This window comes from Adelges cooleyi, unplaced genomic scaffold (genome assembly GCF_023614345.1).
Source record: "Adelges cooleyi isolate 19-005CV unplaced genomic scaffold, UGA_ACOO_1.1 ACOO_flye_CR_arks_rails_tigmint_CR_PRNA_9, whole genome shotgun sequence".
In the NCBI taxonomy this organism is placed as follows: Eukaryota; Metazoa; Arthropoda; class Insecta; order Hemiptera; family Adelgidae; genus Adelges; species Adelges cooleyi.
Genome location: NW_026096579.1, coordinates 13,516,533 through 13,544,438, shown reverse-complemented (window position 1 = coordinate 13,544,438; position 27,906 = coordinate 13,516,533). Strand labels below are relative to the sequence as shown.

General features: G+C 29.4%; 1 protein-coding gene across 5 annotated transcripts; it reads left to right on the top strand.

Moving 5' to 3' along the window:
* Positions 1-46: 46 nt before the first annotated feature.
* On the top strand, positions 47-27,816 carry LOC126846133 (ankyrin-3-like). 5 transcript variants are annotated; one of them, XM_050585314.1, is made up of 26 exons: positions 47-462; positions 12,445-12,549; positions 12,635-12,767; positions 12,835-12,998; positions 14,255-14,410; positions 15,176-15,304; positions 15,881-16,078; positions 16,175-16,471; positions 16,538-17,032; positions 18,212-18,352; positions 18,423-18,578; positions 18,662-18,760; positions 18,863-19,060; positions 19,128-19,311; positions 19,514-19,612; positions 21,328-21,462; positions 21,571-21,688; positions 24,088-24,105; positions 24,479-24,703; positions 24,762-25,137; positions 25,464-25,668; positions 25,742-25,931; positions 26,006-26,466; positions 26,530-26,933; positions 27,010-27,139; positions 27,202-27,816. In XM_050585314.1, the coding sequence occupies exons 1-26, from the start codon at positions 367-369 to the stop codon at positions 27,342-27,344; spliced, it is 5,055 nt and encodes a 1,684-aa protein (XP_050441271.1). In that variant the 5' UTR covers positions 47-366; the 3' UTR covers positions 27,345-27,816. The 5 variants fall into 5 exon arrangements, with proteins under 5 accessions (XP_050441271.1, XP_050441270.1, XP_050441272.1 ...); XM_050585313.1 differs by lacking the exon at positions 24,088-24,105 and adding an exon at positions 23,356-23,427; XM_050585315.1 differs by lacking the exon at positions 24,088-24,105.
* Positions 27,817-27,906: the final 90 nt, after the last annotated feature.

Here is a 27,906-nt window from a genome sequence, read left to right as displayed (position 1 = left end):
TGTTACACTGTTTTCATTTGTTTACAATCTGATCACAATCACTTCTCGCCGAACTTACCGCCGTTCCCGTCGACTGTCGTTAGTGTTTTCTTCGGTGTGTGTGAGGGCCGTTTGTTGTTTTACGTTCGTAATAATTAAAATTATATGCTATAATAATGTTATTTCTCCTTAAAATTACAGATGATTTCGTTAGTTTTGCCGAGCCGAGTTCCGAATGATGGTATGGACACATAATGAGCCAAAATACGATTCGTGGTTGTAAACGTTAATTATTCATCTTCGGCGAATGTAAAATTCCTCTTGATCGGTTGTAGGACTTAAATTATTTTTGTAGTGAACGGAATAAGTTTTACGAGTTTTTTTAAAATGCCGACCGTCGAAAACAATACGGAGCATACGGATAAAGACGCAGACAAGGCGCCAATCATCAATGGAATGGAGACTTTACCCAAAAACAAACAAGTAACTTATATTTGTATCTACTAATATGTGTACTAATAATAGTTTAGTCTCGACCATTGTTAAGTAGTGAAGTCCAAATACATTGGCGATTTCTGAATTATAGTTTTAATTCCCTAGTTACAGATAATATCAGGATATAATATATTTATTTAAATAGAAAGTTCTTAGGTATTATGAATGTGTAGTTGGCAAATTATTATCTTTGTTATTTGTAGCTCTAAATTTTCATTTGTAATTTACTACTTATCAATTAAATTATGAAATTTAACTGAATTATTTAATTATTTATTTTAAGTGTCTTAGCATCAAATTGCAATTTTATTGAGATCACGCTGTAATGATACATAATTGGGTTAGCGGTCTAATAATTAAGAAACATTTTCAGTAATATTTTATAATAATTCAAAGATATACTATTATGTTTAACCTATTTTTAAAAGAAGTATGGCCATACTAATAATGTATTATCTATGTATTAGTTTAAAAATATACCCATAGATTGCCACTATAGATTATAGAATAAATTATTTATATATTGCGTTAACATTAGATGGAAATAAAGTTTAAAAAAAAAAATGATTTATTTTGCTATCTGTGCTGATTAGAGTTGTAAATTAGATTTATGTTCACTTTTCTTTACTTTAATTATTCTGTATTTATTATAAAAATATAAAATTTCTTTACTTTTATAAAAACATCAAATTACTAAGTATAAAAGCGCAAACCTCAGAAACTCAGAATAATTTAAAGTATACACATTATTTTGTTCATAACTTCCTAAAAACAATTTTTTGGCTACTGTGTATTTAGATTTATAATTTGTAATAGCTACTGTTATTCTTCATGACAAATACTTTAAATTGTAAAATACGACTGTGGTAAATTATTTTATGAAGTCACAATGCCTGTAAGTAAAATATCTAGCTGTGTTTTTGTAAAACCTTGAAATGTGTTCAAAATGTTAAAATATGTAGCTTACAGTATTCAAATAACAATTACTGGCCTTGTTAACAACTCTTATGGAAATTATACTATTGTAGATATCGTAAAAGATAAGTAAAAAAAAAAATAAATACATCCTCAATAAATCTTTTTATAAAAACAAAAAATTAATTTTCTATATGAAGCTATTTATTATTGAAACTAAATCGTACAATTAATAATATTTAATATTCTGAGTATTTTAACTATTTATAAAGTTGTCACTATTTATACAGCTCACTTTTATCATTTTTTAGTTGTACATTATCAGTTGTGTTTAATTTTGTATTAGAAAAATTGCTACCTTACATAAGTGCAAATAAATTACTTGCAATATATTGTAACATTATATTTCTTTCATATCAAGCCTGAACCCTTTTTATTGGGCAATAACACATTCTACTATCTTTTCAAAAAAAACCTTCTATTCTCAGAAAAAAAAAATTGTTCACAAACCTATGTTGATTGACAATAAATATTTATAAGCTCTGAAACAATTTATATATTGTTTTGAAATTGCTAAGGTGACCAGGTATAAGGCTCCTGTAAAATTAAGGTATTTACCTACCATTTAAGATACATAATATATTCTAGATTTTGAAAAAAATATATTGGCCTGCTTAATATTTTTATATTTTCTTGTACTTTGGGGAGGTCCTTTTTGGCATTTTTTTAAAATAATGATGGGAGGGAAAGGCGAATTTTAAGATCTTCTTGTACTCATCACTTAAAATTGAGCTTTCTTCATCTTTTTTCCACGTCTTTATCAACGACCCAGCAAAGATCATATGTGGTTCTATAACACACAAAAAGAATCATTTAATTTGAAAAAGTGGTTTTCAAGTAATTCTTGAATGTTCTTTAAAAACCTCCAAAAACGCACGGAGAACGGCTTGGTTCCTTGATTTATTTTGTGTGCATTAGATTATATCAAATTAATAAATAAATATTATAAAACTTTCCAAATTACCTAGATGGACTGCGAACCCCTGGAATAAATGTAACTACTTTTTAAGCTCTAAAAAAATATTTTGTCAATGAACACTAATCAAATAATTTATTATTATTCAACAAATAGTTGTTCCCGTTATTTATTTAATGATAAAAGGCTAAAAATACGTGTTAAATATATGTGCAATGTTCATTACTTGCAAGTAGTTTTATATATTTTTTATTTACTCCGCCAAGAAATATTTCTTATAACGCACATTATCATAGTATAGGCATAATGCAAAACACTTGTTTGCTCAGTGATGAAAGAGTGTTTAAGTATTCGATGCTTGTTTATTACTGTGGCGATACCGTTTGTTTTATGAAGAATACACAAGTAATTGATATTCGTTTGATTAGATAATTGGTTGATAAAATAACCAATAACTTATTATAACTTGTTGATATAACCATGCGATTAAATTGGATTATTGCAGTATTAAAACCGTTTAGATAACAATAATTGATTTGACGGCGGCAATTAAATAGCGTCTTTTTTTTTAAGAATTTCGTTGGATGGAAAAACACGCGTTCGGTTTAAAAGCTATCTCCATTGATTGCGTTGTTATTCACTTTATTTTCGTTTTAATTAATGAGAGTCATAGTAGTAGGGTTTTCGTTTTAACTTGTCGTGCCAAGGTCGTTTTTTTTTACATGCTACTGTTTTGTTTTTATTTTACCTGCTGCCGACGATCGTTTTGCACTCTCACTAAAAAGCTGTAAAACGGTAAACAAAGGTACTAGGTACTATACACAATTAGTTTAAAGTAAAAATGTGTTTTTTAAAACGAGTTGGTTTTGAAAACGCCATTCGTGTATGTGTGTAAATACTTTCAACGATCTATATTTTTTTATCATACGAAAAATAATAAATTAAATTCAGTTAAATCAGATATTAGGCTTTTAAGTTTTCTGTTTTTTGGTTTGTTTTATAATTCAAGTGATTACAAAACTCAGTTTCAGAGTGATAACTAGTTTGAAGTATAGGCGTGGGAACTGGGCTGGTAGCTGGTCTATTTTTAAAAAATATCATCATCAAAGTAACTATGTGATTTATAAACGCAAAATATCTCCAAACTATAATATTCCCGATTATAATATCCCATAAAAAAATATCCCCATTACACAAAAAACACATTTGTTATCGGACATTACAATATAAATTAACAAATTTATGATTTCAGTACCAAATTATGAGTTATTCGATTGAAAATATTTATTAATTTTCGTTTGGTCTTGACCTAAAATGATTACATTTAATCTCTTAAGATCTTTGTTTTTTCGTATTTTAGCTTCGATATGTACTTACTTAAAATAATTGTTTAAAATAAATAATCTTTGAAAGAAAGTAGTGTTTTGCTTTTTAACGAATTTTATCATTAAAAAATTTTAATGAATTTACAAATCACGATAATAACAAATCATTACCAATGTAAACAATAACACTTGGTTCTAATATGAAATGTGATAACCCTAATAACTTTGATAGGAAAATTTGAACCAGAAGATCAGACCATTAAATGATTAAACCAGACTTCAAAGTTAAAAAAAAATCGCTTTTCACTATAATTGTTTATAAAACGGTATTCTACTTCGTATGCGGAATGCTAGCGTTTTTTGTTATGATAGTTTATGATATAAACAATAAAAACGATAACTATTTTTTTAGCTTTATTATTTAGCTTTTTTTTTAATAACTCAATACCTATTATCTATAAATAATTACCCGTTAATCAAGAGTGCATCGCTTGTGCGATACGGTCGATTATTAATTAGAGGAAAGACTCCCCTAGTCGGATGTGTGTTGTTTGGGAAATTGTGCTGGTCAACACCCGAAAACAATGGAATGGGGGTTTTTTTTTAAAGCAGCAAGGACAAATGTTTTTGATTATGATGGCATTTTCATCAGACCATGACGTAATGATCATGATAACCGAACGGTGAACACGTTCTTCTGCAGGCGTGCCGACATTTTTGAAATATTCAATTTTTTTTTAGTTTAATCTTCCCGGTCTACTACCCTTTTTTTTGTGTTGAATGGCGCATCTTTATTTTTCATAAATATCTAATGAGCACCGTGCATACATAGTTCCTCTATAAGAATTTGCTTTATGAGACGTTTCCCCTATCCTCAGTTAATGTACAGTAGGTTGGTCAATGTCCAACCAACGGTTATACCTTTATGCAACAATATTGAGCCGTACCGGCGACCAGTCGGTAACCATTCCTGTTGCAGGCCGACGCCATGCCGGACCGTTGACCTCGGCCAGTTGCTTAGTCCAGCAAAGACTCGTTTCTATCGTTTATATCTGTCCATAATATTTATCATTACCGATACTTGTTTGACATTATTAACAACTGTTCAAATTGGTTACGCTTTGTGTACTAACTACAAATAACATCCAAATTAGAGATTAACCGTCTACGTTATCCGCGATTGGTATCCGTAAAGTTATAGTGATATTTGATTGATCAACTGAAAACCGCAAAACATAACATGTGCGCGTGAAGGTTATCTTCTAATTTGGCTGTGAAAGTCAACATTTAAGAAGACCTTGGGGACGTGATGGGCGGTTGATCAATATAAGCAAAAAACATACAATCCTAATAAATAAAATCTAATAATTACAAATTATTTATTCGCCATCAAGTAGTAGTAGCTATAAAAAAAAAATCAAGACCCACGAAAAACCGGTTACAGCTGTAACTCAAAGGTAATTCCGTCCCTAGTACGATTTTTTTCCTACTTACTGATAACTGGTGTATTCTTAGTTGCATTAAGATTCACGGTTAGGTTTTAGGTACTTGAAACAGCATTTTATTAAAATCAATGTTATATGTGGGTGTGAATACTATAGTCATGCTGAATGTTAATGAGATAATAGCTTGTTTTAACTAGGTATAATAATATGTAATAATTTTACTTCAATGTATTCAATTTTATTTAATATTGATGGGCGAAGGCAAAAAAGTGAATGCATATAACATAGTAGTGGCGAGTAACATATATGGCTTACATAATTATTCAAAATTAAAAAATTGTTTACAATTAGTATGTTTTATCATAATATATAAAAGAATAGGATTGTAATGTTAGTATTACATAAATTTGTGCGTATAATAATATAATATTGTTGCCAGTATTTTATTAAAAGACTATAATCGACATGGTAGGAGAAGTGCTAAATGCAGATTTACTTAACTTAGTTTTAGTTAGGTATTGGCTATTAATTATTATGCTTAGGGCGGTAAATTGATTTCAATTTAATTAAACGTCAATCAATTTTGTTTGAAAATAATATGTTTAAATAATATTAATGGTATTCATAATATTAATATTGCATGTTGGCGTATACTTGGCACAAAGTAAAACAAAAATAATTAACATAAATTGACGTGGATTTTAGGTATAATGTATTATATAAAAAAAGCCAATTCGTAAATTGTGAAAACGCATTAGTAGGTATTTGACAGTAATTTATCAGACGATATTAGTTCATATTTCTTTTAGGTAATCATTTTACATTTCATAAAATTATGAAAATGTCAATCTAATAAAAAAATTAACTTCACTAGTTAAAGTTCCTCATTATTGTACTAACAAAATTACACTAAAGTTTTTGTTTTAAATTAAGATTTATACAAAAAATTGTCATACCGAACACATTTTTAAGTGAAAAGCATAACGTTCATATTATATACATAATGTTTGGTTTGCAGTAGTTGTGTTTTGAATATCGATTTTTACTGATTAATGTATTCCAAAACTTGTTTTATACACTTGGCTAAATCATACATTGTTAACAATGTATGATTTATTATTAAATGATATTGAGCTGTGTGTAACTTACCTATTTAAGGTATTGCCTGGAATCTATGTTGTCAACCAGATATGTGTGTCGCCCAGCACTTTTTCTATTATCCTGACTCTTGTTTATATTATCGGTCACGTTTCCAGTAATCTTCGCTGAATAGCTGAATTTAACAATTCCATCACTGTTATTTAAATAATAAAAAGCAGTCAACGACCTAGATGCCGTGGTTTTAATTAATAGTAATAGTATTAATAAACATCTTAGTAACAATAATAAATAAAAAAAGCTAGCACATAGAGGTGACAGGGTGACATAGTGACATCGAGTTTTTAAGATTATTATAACTCATATAAAATTGATAAAATCCCAATTAAAATAATGCTTTGAGCTGAAACTATTAATAAAACATTTAATTTATACCAACAAACATCTATTTTATATGTGATATAATCAAGTCCATAATCAAGTTAATAAAGTTTTTGGTAGTTTGGTTGGTAAAATAGTTTATTTATAATAAGATAATAAAAATAATTGGACAAAAAAAAAAAAATGACAACATTCTCAGTAATAAAAGAAAATTTAGTAGAGTATGTAAAATCATTAATCAAAGAAGTATTAGTAGATTTTTCAACTAATTGATACTGTTCGCTTCTGCTGCATTTAATTTTTCTAATGTTCCTCCGAAATTTAAGATGAAACAAGATTTTAAAATTGTAAATAAGGTATATTGTTGGGATCTTTTACTATGTTTTTAATGTTTTGGTGACTTTTAACTTTTGGCCTTCGTGTACGATTTATGACTCATAGAATTGTAATATGAAAAAATCCTACTATTGAGATGGTTATAAAGTAATCATTGGTTCAGACACAAAAATATAAATAAAACACATCAGTGTAATCCCAAAACATTTTCAGCTTCGCATTAAAACTAAAATTATCAAGGTAATTGAGTATACCATTGAGTATATATTGTCGATGTGTTGATTTAATGACCATTACAGAAAATTAACGTCGCGTAGTGTAGCAATTAGAGTCGCATTGTCTACATTAGTCGTTATTTTAATTTGTACAAATAAGTGTTTGGTTTATTTTATTATAAACATTAAATGATGTTGAATTATATGAATCAGTTTGTATTTGCCATTATGTACAGTCGATAGTAATTATTATTGATGATGCTAACATATCTCTATTATTAAATATTTTCTATAAGATTACTTGCTTTGACCAACAATAGACCAAGGATATGTTTATGGCCTTAATAACCATGGTTAAGTTATTATAATTTATAACTGACCTACCGTTAATTTTTTGATTGACTCCCATAAGTCATGTTCATGTTAAAACTTGAATTTTGCGTGCGAGGAAAATATTTTGACATTGATCGAAATTTACTTTTCTAAAAATATTAAAAATGTGCTCACGGTTTACAAAAAGGCTTCTTAGTTACCATTACTATTATTATGTATAATAAGCTTGAATTTTATAATAATGAAGGTCATAAATCATAATAAATAAAATAAGAGCGCTTTTTAATTTGGGTATTTGAATAATTTAAATTGAAAAATACTAAACAAATTGTATAAATTACGTACATGACGGTATATTTTAAATAAATTATAAATAAAAAATAATATATTTATAATAATAGGTGTATATAATTTCAAAAAATGCATGTGTTTATAATGTAAAACATAAGAATAATTAATTTATTTTTTACGATCAAGTCAAATACTTTTGAGATACAAATTTTCTATTCCTCTCAGTGCTTTATCAAAGTAATTAAGTTTAATGGATTTTTTTACATGACATCAAACAATAGTCGACTTTTCCATTTGCGATTTTATTTATTTTTGTACACGACAACGACGGAACGTTTAAATGTCACTGTATTTTTTTTTTTTTTTTTGGACGTCTTCAAAAAACATTCATTGCCATTAAAAAAAAAGTTTACGTACGTTACTTTGTGTTATAAAAAAAATGTGTACGATAAAAATAATCGGTAACTTTTATTCTGCCTTTTTACTGACCACGCTATTTGGTGCCATGTCTAAATCATCTCAAATGGAATAATCAGTCTTTCGAATCATCAAAGAACATCTTGGAGCATCATCCCAAGCCTTTACTAATAATACTAAATACTAAATACTATTTTTATATTTTAATGCTGTCAATTTTGACATGATATGATGTACTCTGTATTTTTTATTTTATGATTTTTAGTTTGCGGAATTTTATTCTAGTATGATTAGTTATAGTTTAACTGTAAATTAGCATCATTGTTAGCACGTAACATTTCTAGTTCACCAAGTGTGGTCTTTAACATTGTCTTTAAGCATGTTAGAAATTTATTAAATAATAATAGTGTATTAAACATTATGCCGATGTCAAATATATTATAGGTTTTGGTGATTTGACAAATCACTGAATATGACTAAATTAATAATGCTTAAAGTATGGTCAAACATTTTTCATTGTATTTATATCAGACTTTGCAGTGTGGTAAATCAGATTCTGCATCTATGACAATCACATCTGTATATATATGGTTAAAGGCCACTTTTAACACAATTAAGTTGATTTATTCCTCGCATATTCAAATCTTTAAAATTCTGAATAGTTTTTTCGTCCCATTTTTTAAATGTTAACGTTGTTGAATTATTAAAAAATTGACCCTGTTAACTAAATAAGAGAAGTGCGTCAGTCGTGTAATATACATGATTTGTTTCCAAATTTATATTTAGTAATAACTCTACAACTGGTTAATACTATAGTTATTATTATTACACTTGTTCGACGAAAAAACGTGCCGGTTTTGCGCATGTAGACTGACAACCGAGCGTCCCCCAAGTAAGTAGCATACAATTTATAAGTCATATTTTTTTCTCGTCCTAAGGGAAAAACTATTTGGCCTATAAAAGTCAGTTTATGATAAGTATTTAACGGTTTTTTTTTTGTATTGAACAACCGTTCAAATAAATTACTTACGAAATTGAATCGAAAAATAACAAAGTACCAACGTCATTTCGTAACCATTAGTTATAATTATGGGTATGGTAGTGCTGATGCTTTATTGTTATTGTTATAGTATTGGATTATTATCGTTATCTTGATAATTGTAGCTAGTTTATTGATTTAATACATAGATGTCGTGTTGTAAAAAAAATAATTGTAATTGCGTTTATTATGGTCAACGTTAACGTCTGATATTATAAAAGATAGAATGATCCTTGAATGTTTGTTTGATTCAACCGCGCCAGCGTGCACGTCGACGGGTTAAATCGAAAACAATACAGTCCTATTGTTTACAATATTATGTGGACTTAATTAAAAAATAATTTCTCCATTCAACCAGCGATTAGTAAAATATTGTTGTTTTGCCAATGGGTTAGAGGCGGAAGAAATTGTTGTAAATTCTCTTCTATATCAAATGTGCACTTCTGTTTTTAGAATATTCTAAAAAAAACCCAGCACAGTAGGGGCAGGGTCCGGGGCTTACGAGATAAAATCACTTTCAAATTAACGCTTTAAACAATTTTATTTTTATTCGTTTTTAGCAAAAGCTGCAATGAATATTTCAATCGGAAAATATTTTACAATCGTATTTGAACAATATATTATCTAATATGTAATTGTAATTGAGTGACGACTGTGCTTGTTCAAGGGCGCTGGGCTCAGGCCTGATGTTTTAAACAAATGTCATAATTCATAAATGAAACGAGTTTAATAATTCTCCATGACTCATGATTCGTAATGTTCTATTATTTTTGCGATGTCATTGGTCTAAATTTTAATAATCCGTATTCTGATAGTATGAACAATGTGAGGCCCGTTAACTTGTTATGCCAACAATAATAATAATTGTTCTTGCTTGAGTGGATAATAATTTCTACTAAACGTCTTGAGCATACAAAATCGTTTGCTCAACGGTTGTTTTTTTTAACAACAACTGTGGCCATAGGTAACACCGTCAATCGTCGTTCGTGTTAAAATTACATAATGGTCTTCATTGTACACAATTAATGTAGCAGTGACACGTTGGGATTTAAAAAATATACATTTGCCAGTCAGTGTGCTTCAATAGAATTTTAGTTAATTTTTCTCTTTTTTCGTAAGAGATTTACTTATAGGATGTGTTTACAGTATTACACACCGTGTAGTCTATTCCTATCGGCCGCAACGTTTATAAACAATTTCATTGAAGAGGCGTTTCCTTACTTTTTCTGACGACACTCGCCCGTATTCGAACATTACGTGGTCAGATGTTTTTAACGATTATACATTATAATAATAATAATACGATGACGACGAAGCCTTGATATAATGAAACGACCAGAGCCCACGCGAGTCTTCTTGTAGCTAGGTGATCACGATCATCTGTAGTTCGAAAACGTTTACCGGCTTGGAAAATAAAAATAAACTATAGTTAAACTTGGTTGAAGAAAAAAAATAATTTTATTATAAACGCTTCAGCGGTCAGATGGGTTGTAAACCAGGCCTACAAAGACCGTTTGCTCGATGAATAGATTTTTCCAATAATATTTAGGTCACTTTGAAGAGTGCGACCTCGACCAACTCAATAGGTTACCACCCGCGCGTGTACACCTAGGATACGTACCCTTCTGTACTGCCATTATTATTAAAATACTGCTTCAAAACTGATGTACAGGGAATTCAGAATTTTATGAACCAATTTTATTTTTTGAGGATATACTAAACCGTTTTCATTTTTTAAGATAATATTTTATGGTAGTTGATTTTTTTTCCTCTCCAGCAACAAGATTACGGGGGTTAACTTTTAAAATTTAAATGTTAACGTATACATTAAATAATTTGTTTCAATTAAGAATAATTTGCTGACAATTTTGACTGGTCAATAACCAGTTTTGAATAATTTATTTTAAAGTTCTCAAAGTTTAAAATTTAGGAGGGAGGAAAGGTGTAGTGTAGTATCATTTTTATCTGAGTACATTACTGCGTTTCATCTCTCCTCCTAAGTTTTAAACTAATATAACTTAAAAAATATTGACCTTAAACTGTTTATCGAACAGTCAATATTTTCAGAAAATTACTCTAATTAAATGTATATGTTACCATTTAAACTTAAAAATGTTACACCCCTCCCCCCACCCCTACAGGGGTTTCACTGAAAAAAAAATTACTTAAAATTATAATTGTATGATAAAAACCAAAAATGTATTACACAGAGTTATTTTTTTTTATAATTTTAGTATATTATCGAAAAACCCGGCGGGTCATGCAGTTATGAATACCTTGAACTTTTTTTCCCGTAAACTAAAAAAATGTAACATAAGGTCATGAACAAAAACGATATTGACCAAAACCACTATGACCTGGCATACCTAAAGGTAAATTAGACATTGCTAGGGGTGCTATATGTTCTTCATTACTTTTAAATCTAATAATATGTTATCTGTATTTGAATAATCAAATTGAATTGTATTTTTTGACAAGGCACAAGGGAGATGCTAATCATTTAAAGTCAGCTTGTACTTCAGGATATTAAATATTAATTATTTATGAGGTCAATTCCGTACGATAAACGTGAGCTTTCCCCTAGTTTGTAAAATGGAAGTAGGAAAACGTTTACTGGGACTTCCTCTTAACAGGGTTCCGCTTAAGTAATGTATTTACGAATCAAGTAATTACTATAATTGAAATTTAACTTCCTGCAGTTGTTTCCGAATTGAATCACCGATAAACCGGCAAAAGGACAACGTGTATCTACGCCTAATTCAATATATATATACTTTGTACTATGTACATACTTTGTGTCTAATTTTAGGCATTCCTGTTGGGCTTCGGTATACAACAAATTTGCTGCTGTTTTTGATTTTATGTATATTTTTAATTGGGAACGACCGATAACAAAAACCTACGGCGGGCCTACGGTAAAAATCTATTGGCATACAAACAAGAATGTGTTATTCCTAGAGTTTTTACCCGTATAATAAATTATTATTTAAAATGACACTGCGTATATTAACGTCCGTCTGGTATTTTTGGGTAAAATTTTTAATTAATCGACTATTTATTTGTGTCTGGTCTCCTGATCACACTTGATAGGAATCTCTTTGTAGATCTGTCCGTCTGTACATTTCTGTCTATTTTTTCCATCAAAATTTTGTTTGTTGGTGGCAAATTTAAAAAAAAAAAATACCTTGTGCCCTTTTAGGTGGATCCAGTGACTTCATACTTGCGAGCGGCCAGGTCGGGCAATCTCGAGAAAGTCTTGCAACTATTGGATGTCGTCGGCGTCGACGTAAACACATCGAACGCCGTGAGCATTGAATTTGACTATTTTTTATGGGGTGTATTCTTGTTAGTATTGTACTCCTACTGATGTGACTGGATACCAATTACAGAACGGGCTGAACGCGCTTCATTTGGCCGCCAAAGACGGGCACGTGGAAATAGTAAAAAATTTACTAAAAAGAAAATGTTCGGTGAATGCGGTTACGAAAAAAGGCAATTCTGCTCTGCACATTGCGTCTTTGGGTAAGTTGATTAAAAATCTATTTAGTACAATAACACGCGATTACTCCAAATTACATTTATTTTGTAGCCGGTCAAGAAGAAGTTGTCAAAGTGCTGGTGGAGAACAACGCGTCTGTAAACATACAGTCACACAGTGGTTTCACGCCACTCTACATGGCCGCCCAGGAAAACCACTGCAGCATTGTCGAGCTGCTGTTGAGCCACGGCGCGAATCAACTGTTAGTGACCGAGGTAATAAAAACTTGCGAATAATATTCATTAAAATTATTATCTTAACGTTACAAGGTGTGCGGCGGAGTTAAACAAAACCATAGTAGGTTGTCTGTCTCTCCCAATTTGTCGTGAATATGCTTCAAGGCCGACAAATGAATTTATTTAACTGTTGTTGATGTTTAAAAATAATAGTTATAATTTAATAACGTATGCGGTTAACCGGAAAAACACTTAGTTAAACGTTCTTAATTGGCGCTGTTTAGCAGATAGACCGACAACGTTTCGTTTTATCATTGTTTAAATAATGGCATGAAACTAGGGCACAACGAGTTTAGTATAGCTTTGTACTAATTCGAGAAAAAAAACAGTTTAGTAATGGACGGAGCATATTGGGGCGGGGAGGTCACAGGTCTACAGGAATTATTATAATTGGAAGGGATAAATCACTTTCAAATAAACGCTTTGATGCATATCTGTAAGGTAGAAATTCAAAAATCGATAAAAGCACTGTGAAGGCAAAAGTGTGTTTAAAATTGTGTATTATTTTTAGTATTAGAGTGGACACGATTAAGGTTAGTCGTCTGTCTTTTCTTAAAATTCGTTGCCGTTATAACCAATCAACAACATAATGAAAATATTTTTCGGATACCTGTTTGTAGATTCACTCGCATCTTACAATTTACGGAGCACAATAATAGTGTAATTTTTTTCCTTTTTCGAGGGGTTTCCTTTATATAAAAAAGTTTTTCGAAAATCGTATATGTTATAGCTTTCGTCTAATACTCAAACTCCAAAAGTCCTAAAATTTCGCTCGAAAAATAAAAATAAATGAAAAGATACTCCTTTCTAGGGGAAAGAGTATACAATATTTTTTTGTTTGTCAACATTTAACGATAGTATTTTATCTAAAAAATATTTCATATAAATTTGGAACTAATTACACTATTTTGAAAAAAGTTATAGTGCGTCGTAATTTTAACTTTTAAAATGTAAGTTTTATAGGGATTTTCTCAAGTTTGAAAGGGAAGGGATGAACTTTTAGCTTCATTAAGTACTTTTCAAGTACAGTTTTTTATCTATATACTCACTACGTGCAGAAATTAGTTCAGCGGTTTAGAAGATATTGTGGGTCCAGACACAAAAAAACGCGTAAAAATAATACCTTCTCAGCTACGCATCGAAGCTAAAAAAAAATTAGTATTCGTTTTTTTAAAAATTAGTTTGCTTGTCATTTAAACAGCCTAATATTAAACGTGTATGTTATATTTTATTAGGATGGATTTTCACCATTAGCAGTAGCTATGCAACAAGGTCATGATAAAGTTGTAGCTATTCTGCTGGAGAATGATACTAAAGGCAAAGTCCGGCTACCCGCACTCCACATAGCTGCCAAAAAAGATGATACAAAGGCCACCAACTTGTTGCTTCAGGTTTTAATCGTTCATTGGCATTTTACTTAATTCATTTATATGTTTATATAAAGGATCTAAAAACTTAAACCTCATTTTTAGGAATAATGTGTTAATCACTTATTCAAAATTGGTGTTTTATAATTAAAAAAAAAAAGGAATAAATGTAGAATTTAGTAAGCAGTATAACTATGTATGACTTATGAAAATTTATGACAGTAATGTTCACTTTGTTATGAGGTAGATTTATTCAGATCCGAATTACAAATTTTTTTATAGAGAAATTTGGATTACAGAGCTAAAAAATGGCGTAATTTTGAGCAAGTATAATTAGAAATTTAAACACATTTTTAGTAGTATAATATGTGGACTTCGAAATTCTATTTAAAAAAAATAGTTTTATTGTTTAAAACATTATATTAGGTGAACAAAACACATTTTTTATTTGTTAAAAATGATACGTTACAGTTTTAAAGAAAAACTATCGTTCTTTTTATGCAATAATATCTAAGCTTTTGAACATATACAGTTCATCAATGAATTAGGCTTTAATAATATTAAAGAAAATGTACTTAACTTAAAAAAATTACTGTACAATGAATTTACCAGAATAAATGTATAATGCTATATGCTAAATAATACACCTAAAAATTTGAAAACTTTACTTTTGAATTTCTAAAATGTTTCTATTTAAAAAATATTTTGGATGTTAACATATTTTTTAGCTTTGTAAACTGGGTTCAAAATACAATTTAACTGATACAAAGGTTTTTTTTTAACTTTTAGAATGCTCATAATCCTGATGTTACATCTAAGAGTGGATTTACCCCATTACACATTGCTGCACATTACGGTAATACTAATGTAGCATCCATGCTGGTTCAAAAAGGTGCCGATGTAAATTTTACTGCCAAAGTATGACACAAATATTATTAATAGGACGTTAAACTACCTATTTATTAAGTAGTTTTATGAGAATTATGTGTACTTACTAGTATAGTCATAACTATTCTTTATTGGTAATAAACTCATTTTTTAGATCAGCACAGCGCCCTAGGCGTTTCTTTTTATTATTTTTCTAACAAACAGCTATGTAGAATGCATTTTACTCTGTCTATAGTTTAAGAGAACAAACACCTATTATTAAATTGAAAGGATGACATTTTAGTAAAAAGTACTTATATTTTTTCAATATATTCACTATTTAGCTTAATATTTGATGCTTAAAAAGAAACATGTTTTTCTTTTTTTAAACCGTGGTTATATTTTTGCTGAGAATTATTTTGAAAAAAGGTAATGTCATTGTCTCCAAAATATCATCTATTTTCATTTCCATTTAAGTGTTTTTGCTCCAAAACCTTCATAGCCCAAGTAAAATGCTTTTTGTGTAGTCAGGTTCTTACGTTAGAGCATTAAGGGTTTAACGTCCTCTAAAAACTACTTTTTATTTTTGTTGAATGAATGATTTAATTTATAAATTATTTTTATTAGCACAATATAACTCCTTTGCACGTAGCAGCTAAATGGGGAAAATTGAATATGGTTGATTTATTGATACAACTCGGTGCTAATATTGTTGCTAAAACCCGTGACGGACTTACACCTCTACATTGTGCTGCCAGGTCTGGACATGATCATGTTATTGAACGTCTTTTGCAGAGCAACGCTCCAAGAATATTAAAAACTAAAGTATAATATAATGAATTTAAATTGCTATTTTTGTTTATGTTATATGTAATATAGATTGTAAACTATTTTTAATATTAATTGTAAACTATTTTTCAGAACGGACTAACTCCTCTTCACATGGCAGCTCAAGGAGATCATGTGGACGCAGCTAAAGTGCTATTGACCTATAAAACACCTGTTGACGATGTTACAGTAGATTATCTTACTAGCTTACACGTTGCCGCACATTGTGGTCACGTAAAGGTTGCCAAAACATTATTAGAACATAATGCTGATCCAAACGCCAGAGCTTTAAACGGTTTTACTCCTCTTCATATAGCATGTAAGAAGAGCCGTATTACAGTTGTGGAACTTTTATTAAATCATGGAGCATCTATTGAAGCTACAACAGAAGTATGTATTTAAGTTATATTTTGAATTATATTATTATAAAAACATACAATTTTTCTTTTTTTTCAGTCTGGATTAACTCCTTTACATGTTGCTAGCTTTATGGGCTGCGTAAATATAGCTTTGATTTTAGTTAGCCACAGTGCTTATCCCGATGCTAGTACAGTTCGCGGCGAAAGTCCATTACATTTAGCAGCTAGGGCCAATCAGTCTGACCTTGTCAGAGTTTTGGTACGATCAGGTGCTACAGTGGATTCTAAAGCTAGACATGGCCAAACTCCTCTTCATGTAGCTTGTCGGTTAGGTCATACCCAAATAGCAACATTGCTATTGAAACATGGCGCTTCAGTAGATGCTACAACTACAGATTTATATACCCCTTTACACATAGCTTCAAAAGAAGGCCATGAAGAAGTAGCTGCTGCTCTTTTAGAAAGTGGAAGTTCTGTGACATCTACAACTAAAAAAGGATTTACTCCTCTGCATTTGGCAGCTAAATATGGAAACATTACAATTTCAAAAATGCTTTTAGAAAAAGGAGCTCCAGTTAACTCTCAAGGCAAAGTAAGTACACTAGTTAGTATACATAACTAGTGTGTATACAAAGAGTTTTGAGCCACAATTAGATAAATCCACTTTTTAAAATTGTCCAAGACAGTCAAAAGAAAATTTGTTATCCCATTTACTACAACGGGTGTATAATAATAGGGTTGTCAAAATATTGATATTTTTTCATAAATAATTTTACACAAACATTTTTTTTTTATAAAAGTGAAATTATCTGGTTAAAACTCTAAGTCCTTCCTATATACTAGTTGTAATAATGCTATTTATATAAATGTATATATATATATTATTCAAATAAATATTACAACACATATGTGGTCTTATCTACTCTTCTAAGGGGATTCAATAGCGAATGTTTTTAAGGAGTTTTATATGAACAAATTTTAAGAAAAAAAGGAATTAATAAATGTTGACTGTAAAAAATTATTTTTAGGTTCATTTTATGTAGCTTGAAGGTATTATTTTTAACTTACACAATTTTTTTACAAGCAACTTCACACTTGATTGTTCGTTTTCATATTAAGATCAATTATGCATTTGATTGACTATTATTGTATGAACAGCATACTCAATTCAAATGACTAAATGATCATTCAAATGATTATAAATGATAATGATTCAACTGTTAAACTCATATTGTAAGCTCCACACACACATACACACAGGCTCTGCTTATTAATGGGAACTAAAAATAATCAAAATGTACTCAATAAATATCTTCAAACTCGATACTTGTTTTTTTTTATTAGAATGTAATATTGGAGAAATAAGTTAAATGTGCAAAATATTGAGTACATATCATGAAACATTCATCTTATTGAAATCTGTAACTACTTTTTAATAGTTAATTTATGGAAACAGTAAACAAAACAAATTAATGTACAGATAATATGAAAAATGCTTATTTTCATCTTAAAGTGAATTGCATTTTTTGAAATTTTGCTTAAATATAGTTTTGAAATTATGTAAATGGCTAAATAAGTAAATATGTTTTAAAAAAATTGTCAGTTCCTTAAGGTTAATTTATTAATCATATAATAATTACCTTTTCTTAATTTATAAATTATTTATAAAATAATAATAACTTTAGCAATAATATTTTTTTCATTGATTAAATGAAATGATTGTACATTGTTCTTAATGAGTAAAGTTATTTATGGTTGGTTTCTGGTTTAGAATGGAGTTACTCCGTTACATGTGGCTAGTCACTATAACCACCAAGATACGGTGTTCTTGCTTCTTGACAAAGGAGCATCACCTCATATGGCTGCTAAAAACGGTCATACACCGTTGCACATTGCTGCTAAGAAGAATCAGGTAAAAATTGTTATGCAGTTTGAGACTCATGTGCTGTGGGGCATATCTGTCTAACACACTTGTTTTGCAGTTGGAAGTTGCATCTACACTACTGATGAACCAGTCTGATGTCAATGTAGAATCTAAAGCCGGGTTTAGTCCGTTACATCTGAGTGCACAGGAAGGTCATTTGCAGATGTCGAACTTGCTACTAGACCACAAGTCAGATGTCAACCTACAATCAAAGGTATCATATTACAGCTGATGGGTTTTGTATTATTGTTAGTTAATCAAATTTCATGTTTTATTTACTTATAATAATCCTTGTAGAACGGTTTGACACCATTACATCTCTGCGCTCAAGAAGACAAAGTGATCGTCGCAAGTTTATTAGTTGATAACAGTGCAAATATCAACACCACAACCAAGGTAAGAAAAAACAAATTAAATATAATTATTTTAATGCCCATCAAATTAAGATAACCAATAGGTATAAAAATAATTACTAAAACTTGTTAAATTTTTTTTTAGACTGGTTTTACTCCTCTTCATATAGCATGTCATTACGGACAGCTCAACATGGTTAGGTTTCTCTTAGAAAAAGGTGCTGATGTAGATGTGCAAACTTCGTCTGGTTACACAGCTTTACATCAAGCTGCTCAACAAGGGCATGCCGTCGTCATAACTCTTCTGCTTCAAAGCAAAGCTTCTCCCAACATCCAAAATGCTGTAAGATAATATAATAATACATTTTTATTTTATAAATTATAATATTGAGTGACATTTGTTAATACAGCAAGGACAAACTCCTTTGAGCTTAGCAAATAAATTGGGCTATGTAAGCGTGGTAGAAACATTAAAAGTAGTGACGGAAACAACTGTAACAACAACAACTACAAGTACTATTGAAGAAAAATACAAAGTAATAGCGCCTGAATCAATGCAAGAACCATTTATGTCTGATTCAGAGGATGAAGGAGGTATTGTTATGCTTTTATTATTATATATGTTCTAAAGCTTTAAACTAACATAAAGTATTTGTTGTTATCACTAACTGCGCATTGGCAAAAGATTTAGGAAATATTAAAGGGTTAGGCAACTGTCAATAGAGCTCTTCTGGGATAGCTTTGCTTTTTGTGTTGATCATTTTTTTTTCTTTTTTTGGATATTTACTTGAGACAGGTGGTGATGATGTCTTGTCGGTGATCATGAACGATTACGGCAAGCCAACACATGCGCAACACATATATCTTCCGTACTATCAAGGTCAAAATGTATTATGTAAGTTGTAGAAAACATGTATTGGGAATATTACGTGCGTCAATTACATCTGGTTTAATGCTTCATACATAATAAGTACTAGTGCTTTTGCTAATTGTACTTGCAACTTAATTTTAGTTTTCTAATTACTTATTTACAACAAGGCATCGGAAGTTGCGGCAAAGAATAATATCACAATTAAAGAGTTTGATAAAAACTTTATACACACTTTCAGTGTTTATATATCATCGCTGCCATGCAAAAAGTTTACCATGTACAAAGTGGTACATTCAAGATATAGGCTCAGTTTAAAGAAAACCATTTTTCTAAATTTTTCTTGTTATCAATATCATAATGAAGTAACCAAAAAAGTAACCTTTTCACTTAAACAATATAATATGTATTATATCCATGTTTGATAATAATTAACTTAACGTTTTTAACATATTATACTGCCTACTATAGTAAAATAAAATATGGAAATTTGTTGTATAAATGTTATTTTTTACCTAAATTGAATAGAAAAATAATGTATATTATAGAATAGGCAATTTGTTAACAACATTATTGTTTTGTTCACCAGTTAAAATATGTGTAAATGAGCTTGTATTCATTCGAAAATGCTCAGGGTGTGTACTAACAATATGTAATCAATTTGAGTTCCGGTCAGTTGGTATTCAATTAATTGTATTAAAACATTCACAAATCTCTATTACTAATATAGCTGAAATCCCTTTGCCATGACTTAAAAATGTACTTATTGTATACATTTAAAACAAATTTTTTGCATGAAACGTTGCTTATGTGCTGAATGATTTTGTCTTTTATGCTTTATTTTATAAATACATTTATGTATAATATTTATTTATGGTTCTCTAATTATTTAATGTTGGTTCATTTGGAGATATGGCTGTTAACAGAAATATATCAGCTATTGGAAAATTCTATGTCTGTTTCATAATAATGACATAATTTAACATTACTTATATGATATTAGTAGAGACTTCAATATGAAAATAATAATAAATAATTTATAAATTTTAGTATAAAATTATTAGTTATATTATATGAATTATATGAACTGATATAGCTTTTTGTACTCAATTTTAATATTTTTATGTGTTAAGTATTAGTAAATAGTAAATAATAGAAATAATAAATTTTCTATTTTTAAATCAACCTGAAAATGCATTAATATTCAACCAAAAGTTTAATAAAGTTGATTATTATCTACTCTTCAATTACCCCATTAATAATTTGTTTTTAAATGTATGTTGCTTCATAGAATTATGTATTTTGGTGTGATAAATACAACCAGCTGTATAAATCGTCTATAATAATATTCCTTGATATTTTTATGTTTGTTACTAATAGGTAGTTATAGTAGTAAAAAACATAACTTGATTAAATTGCATACATCAGTAGTTGACATTTCTTAATCTTCCGGTTGTGAGATAAGATATGCTGTGCAAACAAACCTTGTGACTTCGGTTTTATTTAAATTTACCAGTCATAACTCAATGTGGTTAACTATTATTTATTTATTTTTTTTAATTTTTGCATTTTGTTTGTTCCTAGAATGTTTGATTAAGTTAAAAAATGTTTTTTTAAAATTTATTTTCTTTTAATAGTTAATTTTAAACGGTTTTTTTAATTTAATAGATTGATATCATTCATTGGTTTAATTAATTTGTATTAACTTCACCATAATTAATTAAAAATATATTTTATGGCAGATGAAGACCCAATGCTAAGTGATCAACACCAATATCGCTATATGACTGTAGATGACATGAAATCGTTAGGAGACGATTCATTAAAAATTGATGTTACAAGAGATGAAAAAATGGACTTGCCCCATGAAACAACGGGTAAATAACTATTTTTTAACGTTATGATAACGCTAATGTATCATTACTTAGATTAGTTATAAAATGTCAACTTCCTGATGTATTATATGGACTTTTTTTCTATTTTAGCCATTAGTGAATATGTCACTAGCACACACTATGCATCACCCCAGTACTCGCCTAACCCTTCAGGTGGAAGCATTTTCTCTGATAATGTTGACATTGGGCGGTCTCCTGTGAATATAGGGTGAGTTATTTCATTATATTATATTTATATACAAATTATTGTGTATATTATGTATAAAATATGTTATAATTAAAATGAGTATTTTGCGTGAATTAAAAATAAATGATTAGGTATGAAACACTATTTAGAACCCTATTAATTTTCAATACACAGCTTTATACCACTGGAGGGGGAGGGCTATAATTAAAATATATTTTTTAATTTAAATATTCTGTATAATCAGAAAGAGAAACAACCGTTATTATGGCGAGCTGTCTGACAAACATGTTGCCAAAATAACACAGTTTAGGTTTTGTAGTTATACAATAGGATGTATAAATAGTGTACAGTAATCTAATATAACACAATAGTAATAATAATTATTATATTATTTATATAAAATTTTTATTATTATTATTTAATTATAATAATAAAAAAAAAAAACTTGTTTTTTGTACCTGATTTTTTTCAAATTAGTTAGCCTTTAATAAAAAATATTACAACCTACAATTACTTGGGAGTATAAATTATTGAATTTGAAAATTTTATACTAATAGCAAAATGTTATTTTGTATAATATGCGATTATGTTAAACAAATTTTCTCGTTAAAACTTACATAATTTATGGTTTTTTTTAAAAATATATTTTAAACCTTTTTTTTTATGTGTACTGCACTTATTAAATTAAAACACTTTATAATTAGTAGTTATTTTCCATTAGAACCTAAAAAAAATATCATTAGAGTCAGGCCATTAGTTTTAATTAGATTTTTTTTTTTTTTAGAAAAGCCATATAGATTGTTACCATTGTATCATATGTTGCATTATTTTGAAGCTTCAATATTATTTATAATACTGTCCTAAAAATAATGAGTATTGCTCAACTAATGACAATATTTGTTATAATATGGAGCCTACCCCTCCGTCCATCACTTCTCTATACTGTTTTTTTTAAACAAAATGTTGTAAAGTACTACCACCACTCATTTGAAGATATTATTATTTAAGTTATTACAATATGTTATTGAGTTTAGAATAAAATTGTATGTTACCAACCTAGTTATTTAAATGTATTTATTTTTTGACATTCAATGATCCGCTGATGAAAACCAACACAACATTTTTTGGTTGAAAGCGGTCTAATTCGTTTTTTTGTTTAAATAGCTGTGAACCTGTTGAATGGATTATAATGTTATTAAATAAAAATTCTAGCCACAAAATTATTTACTTTCACAATATATTCACATTAGTATGTATTTGCATTAAGTGATAATTTTTTGTGGATAGGGTTTTTGTTTAATAATAATTATTAATTTTACATGTCACTCTAACTTAAATTGTACTATGGATTATAATGATTTAAGTTTGTGATCAAATTTATTGAATATTTTAGCTGCCAGTTTCACAATGTATTGTTGATAATAAGTAATAACTATCATATTGTGAATAGTTTTATAGTTCAAAGAAGTGTATGGGTGGCTTTTCCAATCATTTTTCATGAAAAGAAAACAGTGTTTGTAATATTTTACAGTAGAGATCACATGATGGGGGTAGAAATGATTGGATGTAAATAATATAGTATTGTAGCGGTTAATGTAAAATAATTGTGAATGCATTATCGATATGCTTCTTATGCATAAGAGTAAAATGTAACACTAAACACCTCCCGATGCATTTTATACCGACAGGTGGCATAGTCTAGAAAGATCATTGGCGTTGCTTGGCCCTTGTGGAAAAACGACAGGAATGTGGCGTGAAAGGTAGACTGAGTGAATGTTTTTGAATGAAACACAAACACTAACTTGAAAAAAACTATTACCATTATTTTTTACTTATTTATCCATAATATTTTAGTTTTCTTATGATTTATTTAATTTGTTTTCCTAATGACGTTTTATTGCTATGCTCTGAATGCCAACAATTGGTTTGCGTGCTATGATTGATATTTTCATTTAATATATTTATTACAAATTTTAAAGATAATTAATTTTCCAATAACAAATTAAAATAAATAATTACACACTCACACATACCTATATATTTTTCCAGCACATTAGTAGTATTGATTACATTAAAACAAATGCACATTACGGTTAGGGTGTTGTATAAACTCCTTGAGATTACTTAATTATTAGTCTACTTATATGTTTTTAACATATTTATCTGCTTTAGTAATCAGCTCATCATAACAATATAATTTATGTGATATATTTTGTATATGCAACTATTAATTTTAAATATATCCCCTACTCGATAATCTAGTTATTACTTTAAAAAAAAAATTGGAAAAAAAATATTTGTAACTGAACTTTGTAATTCCAAAGTAAATATTTAAGAAAAATTTAAAAGATGTAAATAATGGCACTAATCTTAAATTTTGTTTTTAATTTTAAATTTGAATGGATTTGGCATTTGTACAGAAAGAATCGTTGGAAGAAGTAAGTTCATGTTTCCAATACATGATTTCACATGATATTTAATATTTGTCCTTTATAGTTCTCTGTAGAAAAATAGAATAAGTATTTATAATTAGAATTTGAATAGTTCTAAACCAAATATCCAATAAAATAAGTTGTATATAATATATAGCTTACAATCTACAATTGTTGTACTGTAATTTTTTAATTAGTTTTGTTTGGCATGGTTTATAATTTATATTACTTTAAGGGCATGATTTTTAAAACTACACCTACTTGTACTGATTTATATAAGCACAACTTATTTTAGTTATTCTAGCACACCTTTTAATTTTTGTTTCTGTTAATATTTAAAACATTTACATAATAATATTATGTATATTTTGGTTTTTAGTTTCCTTGTGAGCTTCTTAGTGGATGCTCGTGGTGGCGCAATGCGAGGATGCAGACAATCTGGTGTACGAGTGATCATTCCTCCTAGAAAAGCACCTAGTCCTATGCGTGTGACATGTCGATATTTAAGAAGAGACAAAATTGTTAATCCTCCGCCTTTAATCGAAGGAGAGGCATTGGCCAGTAGAATACTCGAACTAGGACCAGCTGGAGCTAAGTTTCTTGGGTATGTTTACATTTTAAGGTGTATCACATCCATTTATAATTAATTTTTTTATATACAGGCCTGTTATTATTGAAGTACCTCATTTTGCTTCATTGAGAGGACGAGAAAGGGAACTAGTGGTTTTGAGGTCTGATAATGGATCCACCTGGAAAGAGCATACATTAGAAGCAAATGAAGAAGCTGTTCAAGAGGTGTTGAATGACAGCTTTGAAGGGGGAGAAGACCTCAGACAGATTGAAGACCTTAAAACAAGCCGCATAGAACGTATACTAACGGTAGACTTTCCACAATATTTTGCTATCATATCCAGATTTCGTCAAGAAATACACCCAGTTGGTCCAGAAGGTGGTGTTATGTCATCTACCGTTGTGCCTCAAGTGCAAGCACTATTCCCTCCTAATGCATTGACAAAACGGATCAAAGTTGGCCTCCAGGTATGAACACTTAACAAATGTGACTCGCTATGGAATATAATTTTAGTGACAAATTAAATTAAGAACCTAATTTTTTCGATATTTAGTATAACCTAATATTTTGTCCTCTATAAATATCATTCATTTTTAATACTATACTTGACCCTTTATAGGGAAAATTAGTAATTATAAATTTATACTAGTGACCTATAAAAATCATATTTTCAAAACATAGCACAAGTCATAAGTGTTTAATTATATTTTAGGTGTGAAAGACAAGATACATTAATAGCTTATATACCATAAAATTTAGATGTACAAATAATAGAAAATGTTTTGTATTTTAGGCACAACCTATTCCTGTTGAATTGGTAACAAAACTGTTTGGTAATCGTGTTGCCGTATCTCCTGTAGTCACGATTGAGCCTCGAAGAAGAAAATTCCATAAAGCTATTACTTTGACCATTCCTTTACCGCAAGCCACTACTAAAGGAATGATTAATCAGTATTCGGGTGATGCTCCAACTTTACGACTACTATGTAGCATGTCTGGTAAATAACATATTTATTCTATCTAACCAACCGAACCCATGTGGTATTTAATAATAACAAAAACTTATCACAGGGGGACAATCTAAGGCCCAGTGGGACGATGTAACTGGAGGCACGCCATTGACGTTTGTCAAAGATTGTGTAACATTCACTACAACTTTATCAGCAAGATTTTGGTTGATTGATTGTAGAAATGTTAGTCAGGTGAAGAACATTGCCACACAATTATTTGTTGAAGCAAATTATGTTCCGTTCATGGCAAAGTAAGAGAAAGATTTATAATATTATGCTCTTGTTACTGAAATATTAAATTTCCTTTGTTGTTTTATTCATTAAGGTTTGTTGTGTTTGCTAAGAGAACTGAGGCCATGGAAGCACGTCTCAGAGTATTTTGTATGACAGACGACAAGGAAGAGAAAACATTGGAAAATCAAGAGCATTTTGTTGAAGTGGCCAAAAGTAGAGATGTGGAAGTGCTTCAAAATAAAAATATATTTGTAGAATTTGCTGGAAACTTAGTACCCATTTATAAGTCTGGCGAACAGCTTGACTTAAAATTTATGGCTTTCCGTGAAAATCGCTTACCATTTACAGTACGCATACGTGATTTAGAAGACACCAATGTAGCACGTATATTATTTATGCGTGAACCCAAAGCAAATCGTGGTGAACCCACTCAATCGCCTCTGTGCGTATTGAATGTAACTATTCCAGAAGACATTATCAATGAATCTACAAAATCTGAATCTGACTTATTAAGTCTAGATAGAAGTTATAATTTCTATGATAACGGTTTTGGTGAGACATGACTTTTATCATTTATTATTTTACTATTAACCTAACTGTTAATACTTTTTACAGAACAACATAGCGATACTATTCACCGTGCAGATATTCGTTTATCGGATATATCTAATATGTTGGGAGATAACTGGCCACCATTAGCTATTGAGCTAGGTATCTTACAGTCCGACATCAGTATTATTCAATCGGAATACCCGAATAACCCTCCGAGGCAAGCTATGGTCATGCTAAGATTATGGTTGCAAACTTTTGGGCAACAAGCTACTGGTAATTCTTTAGAAAAAGCTTTGAGGGCAATCAATCGTGAAGACATAGTCAATCAATGCATCCATAACATCGAAATCGTAACCGATGATATGGAGAAAGCTGTAGCTAAGACACACTTGGATCAGTCTGGATTCGATTCGTTAAAAGAAGAACTAGGGCCATCAAGAGACGGTTCTCTTGGGCGCACTAAAAAGGTGTATATTAAAACAACATTTTAGGTTTCTATTTTTATTTGGAAATAGCTAATCCTAATTCTTTTTGTATAAACAGAATGCTAATTATGTAAACGAAGAACATTTTAATGAACAACAAACGTCGGCTAATGTTGAAGAGGAGTTAATAAATGCTTTAAATGATCAAGTAATTGTTGACAAAGTTCAGAGCAAACAGAAAGCCCTTGGTGAGTTCAAAGTAATTGCTTTGTTAAACATTTGTATCATATAAATAATAAATTATTTTCAGATGATAAATATGCAGCCGAAGTCAAAGAGTTTGATTCAAAGACTGCAAACGGCGTAAGTAAAAAAAAAAGATCAAAGAAAGGCAAAAGCAATTTGCCAAAGGAAGAAGCGAAAGTGTCTGAAAATATTGACAAACACAAATAGGCAGCTAAAAATGCTGCTGATTAGTCACCTTATAAAGACAATTCTTAGGACGTATTTAATTTAATTAAAAATAATATTTAAGTTCATATAAAGCACATGAATTTATGTTAAATAATAGCTGTTTATTATTTTTATACACTTAAGAAATCATTTTATTTTTCTATTCAACTGCTTCATTCATACATATATTTGTCATCGTTTGATGCCATATTGGTTTATATGCGTGTACCGCTTAAAGATTGTTTCCTTTATACATTAGTAACTTGAGTATTGAAATGCTGATAGCTTTGACTTTTGTAATTGATTTGTTTAACATTGTATATGGTTTGTGAGTTTTTAGAAACCATTATATTTTTTGTTGTTATTTATACTTTAGAAATTATTTTATTTTATTTTTTGTTTTCTCTCACTTTCTATTTGTTTTTTAAATTATTAAAATTTATTTAATTCACTGGCGCTTCATATGGTTCTAAATCATACACATTTGTGTTATATATAAATATATATATATATATATATATATTTATGCATAAATAAAATGAAATATTGTATTATAGTATAA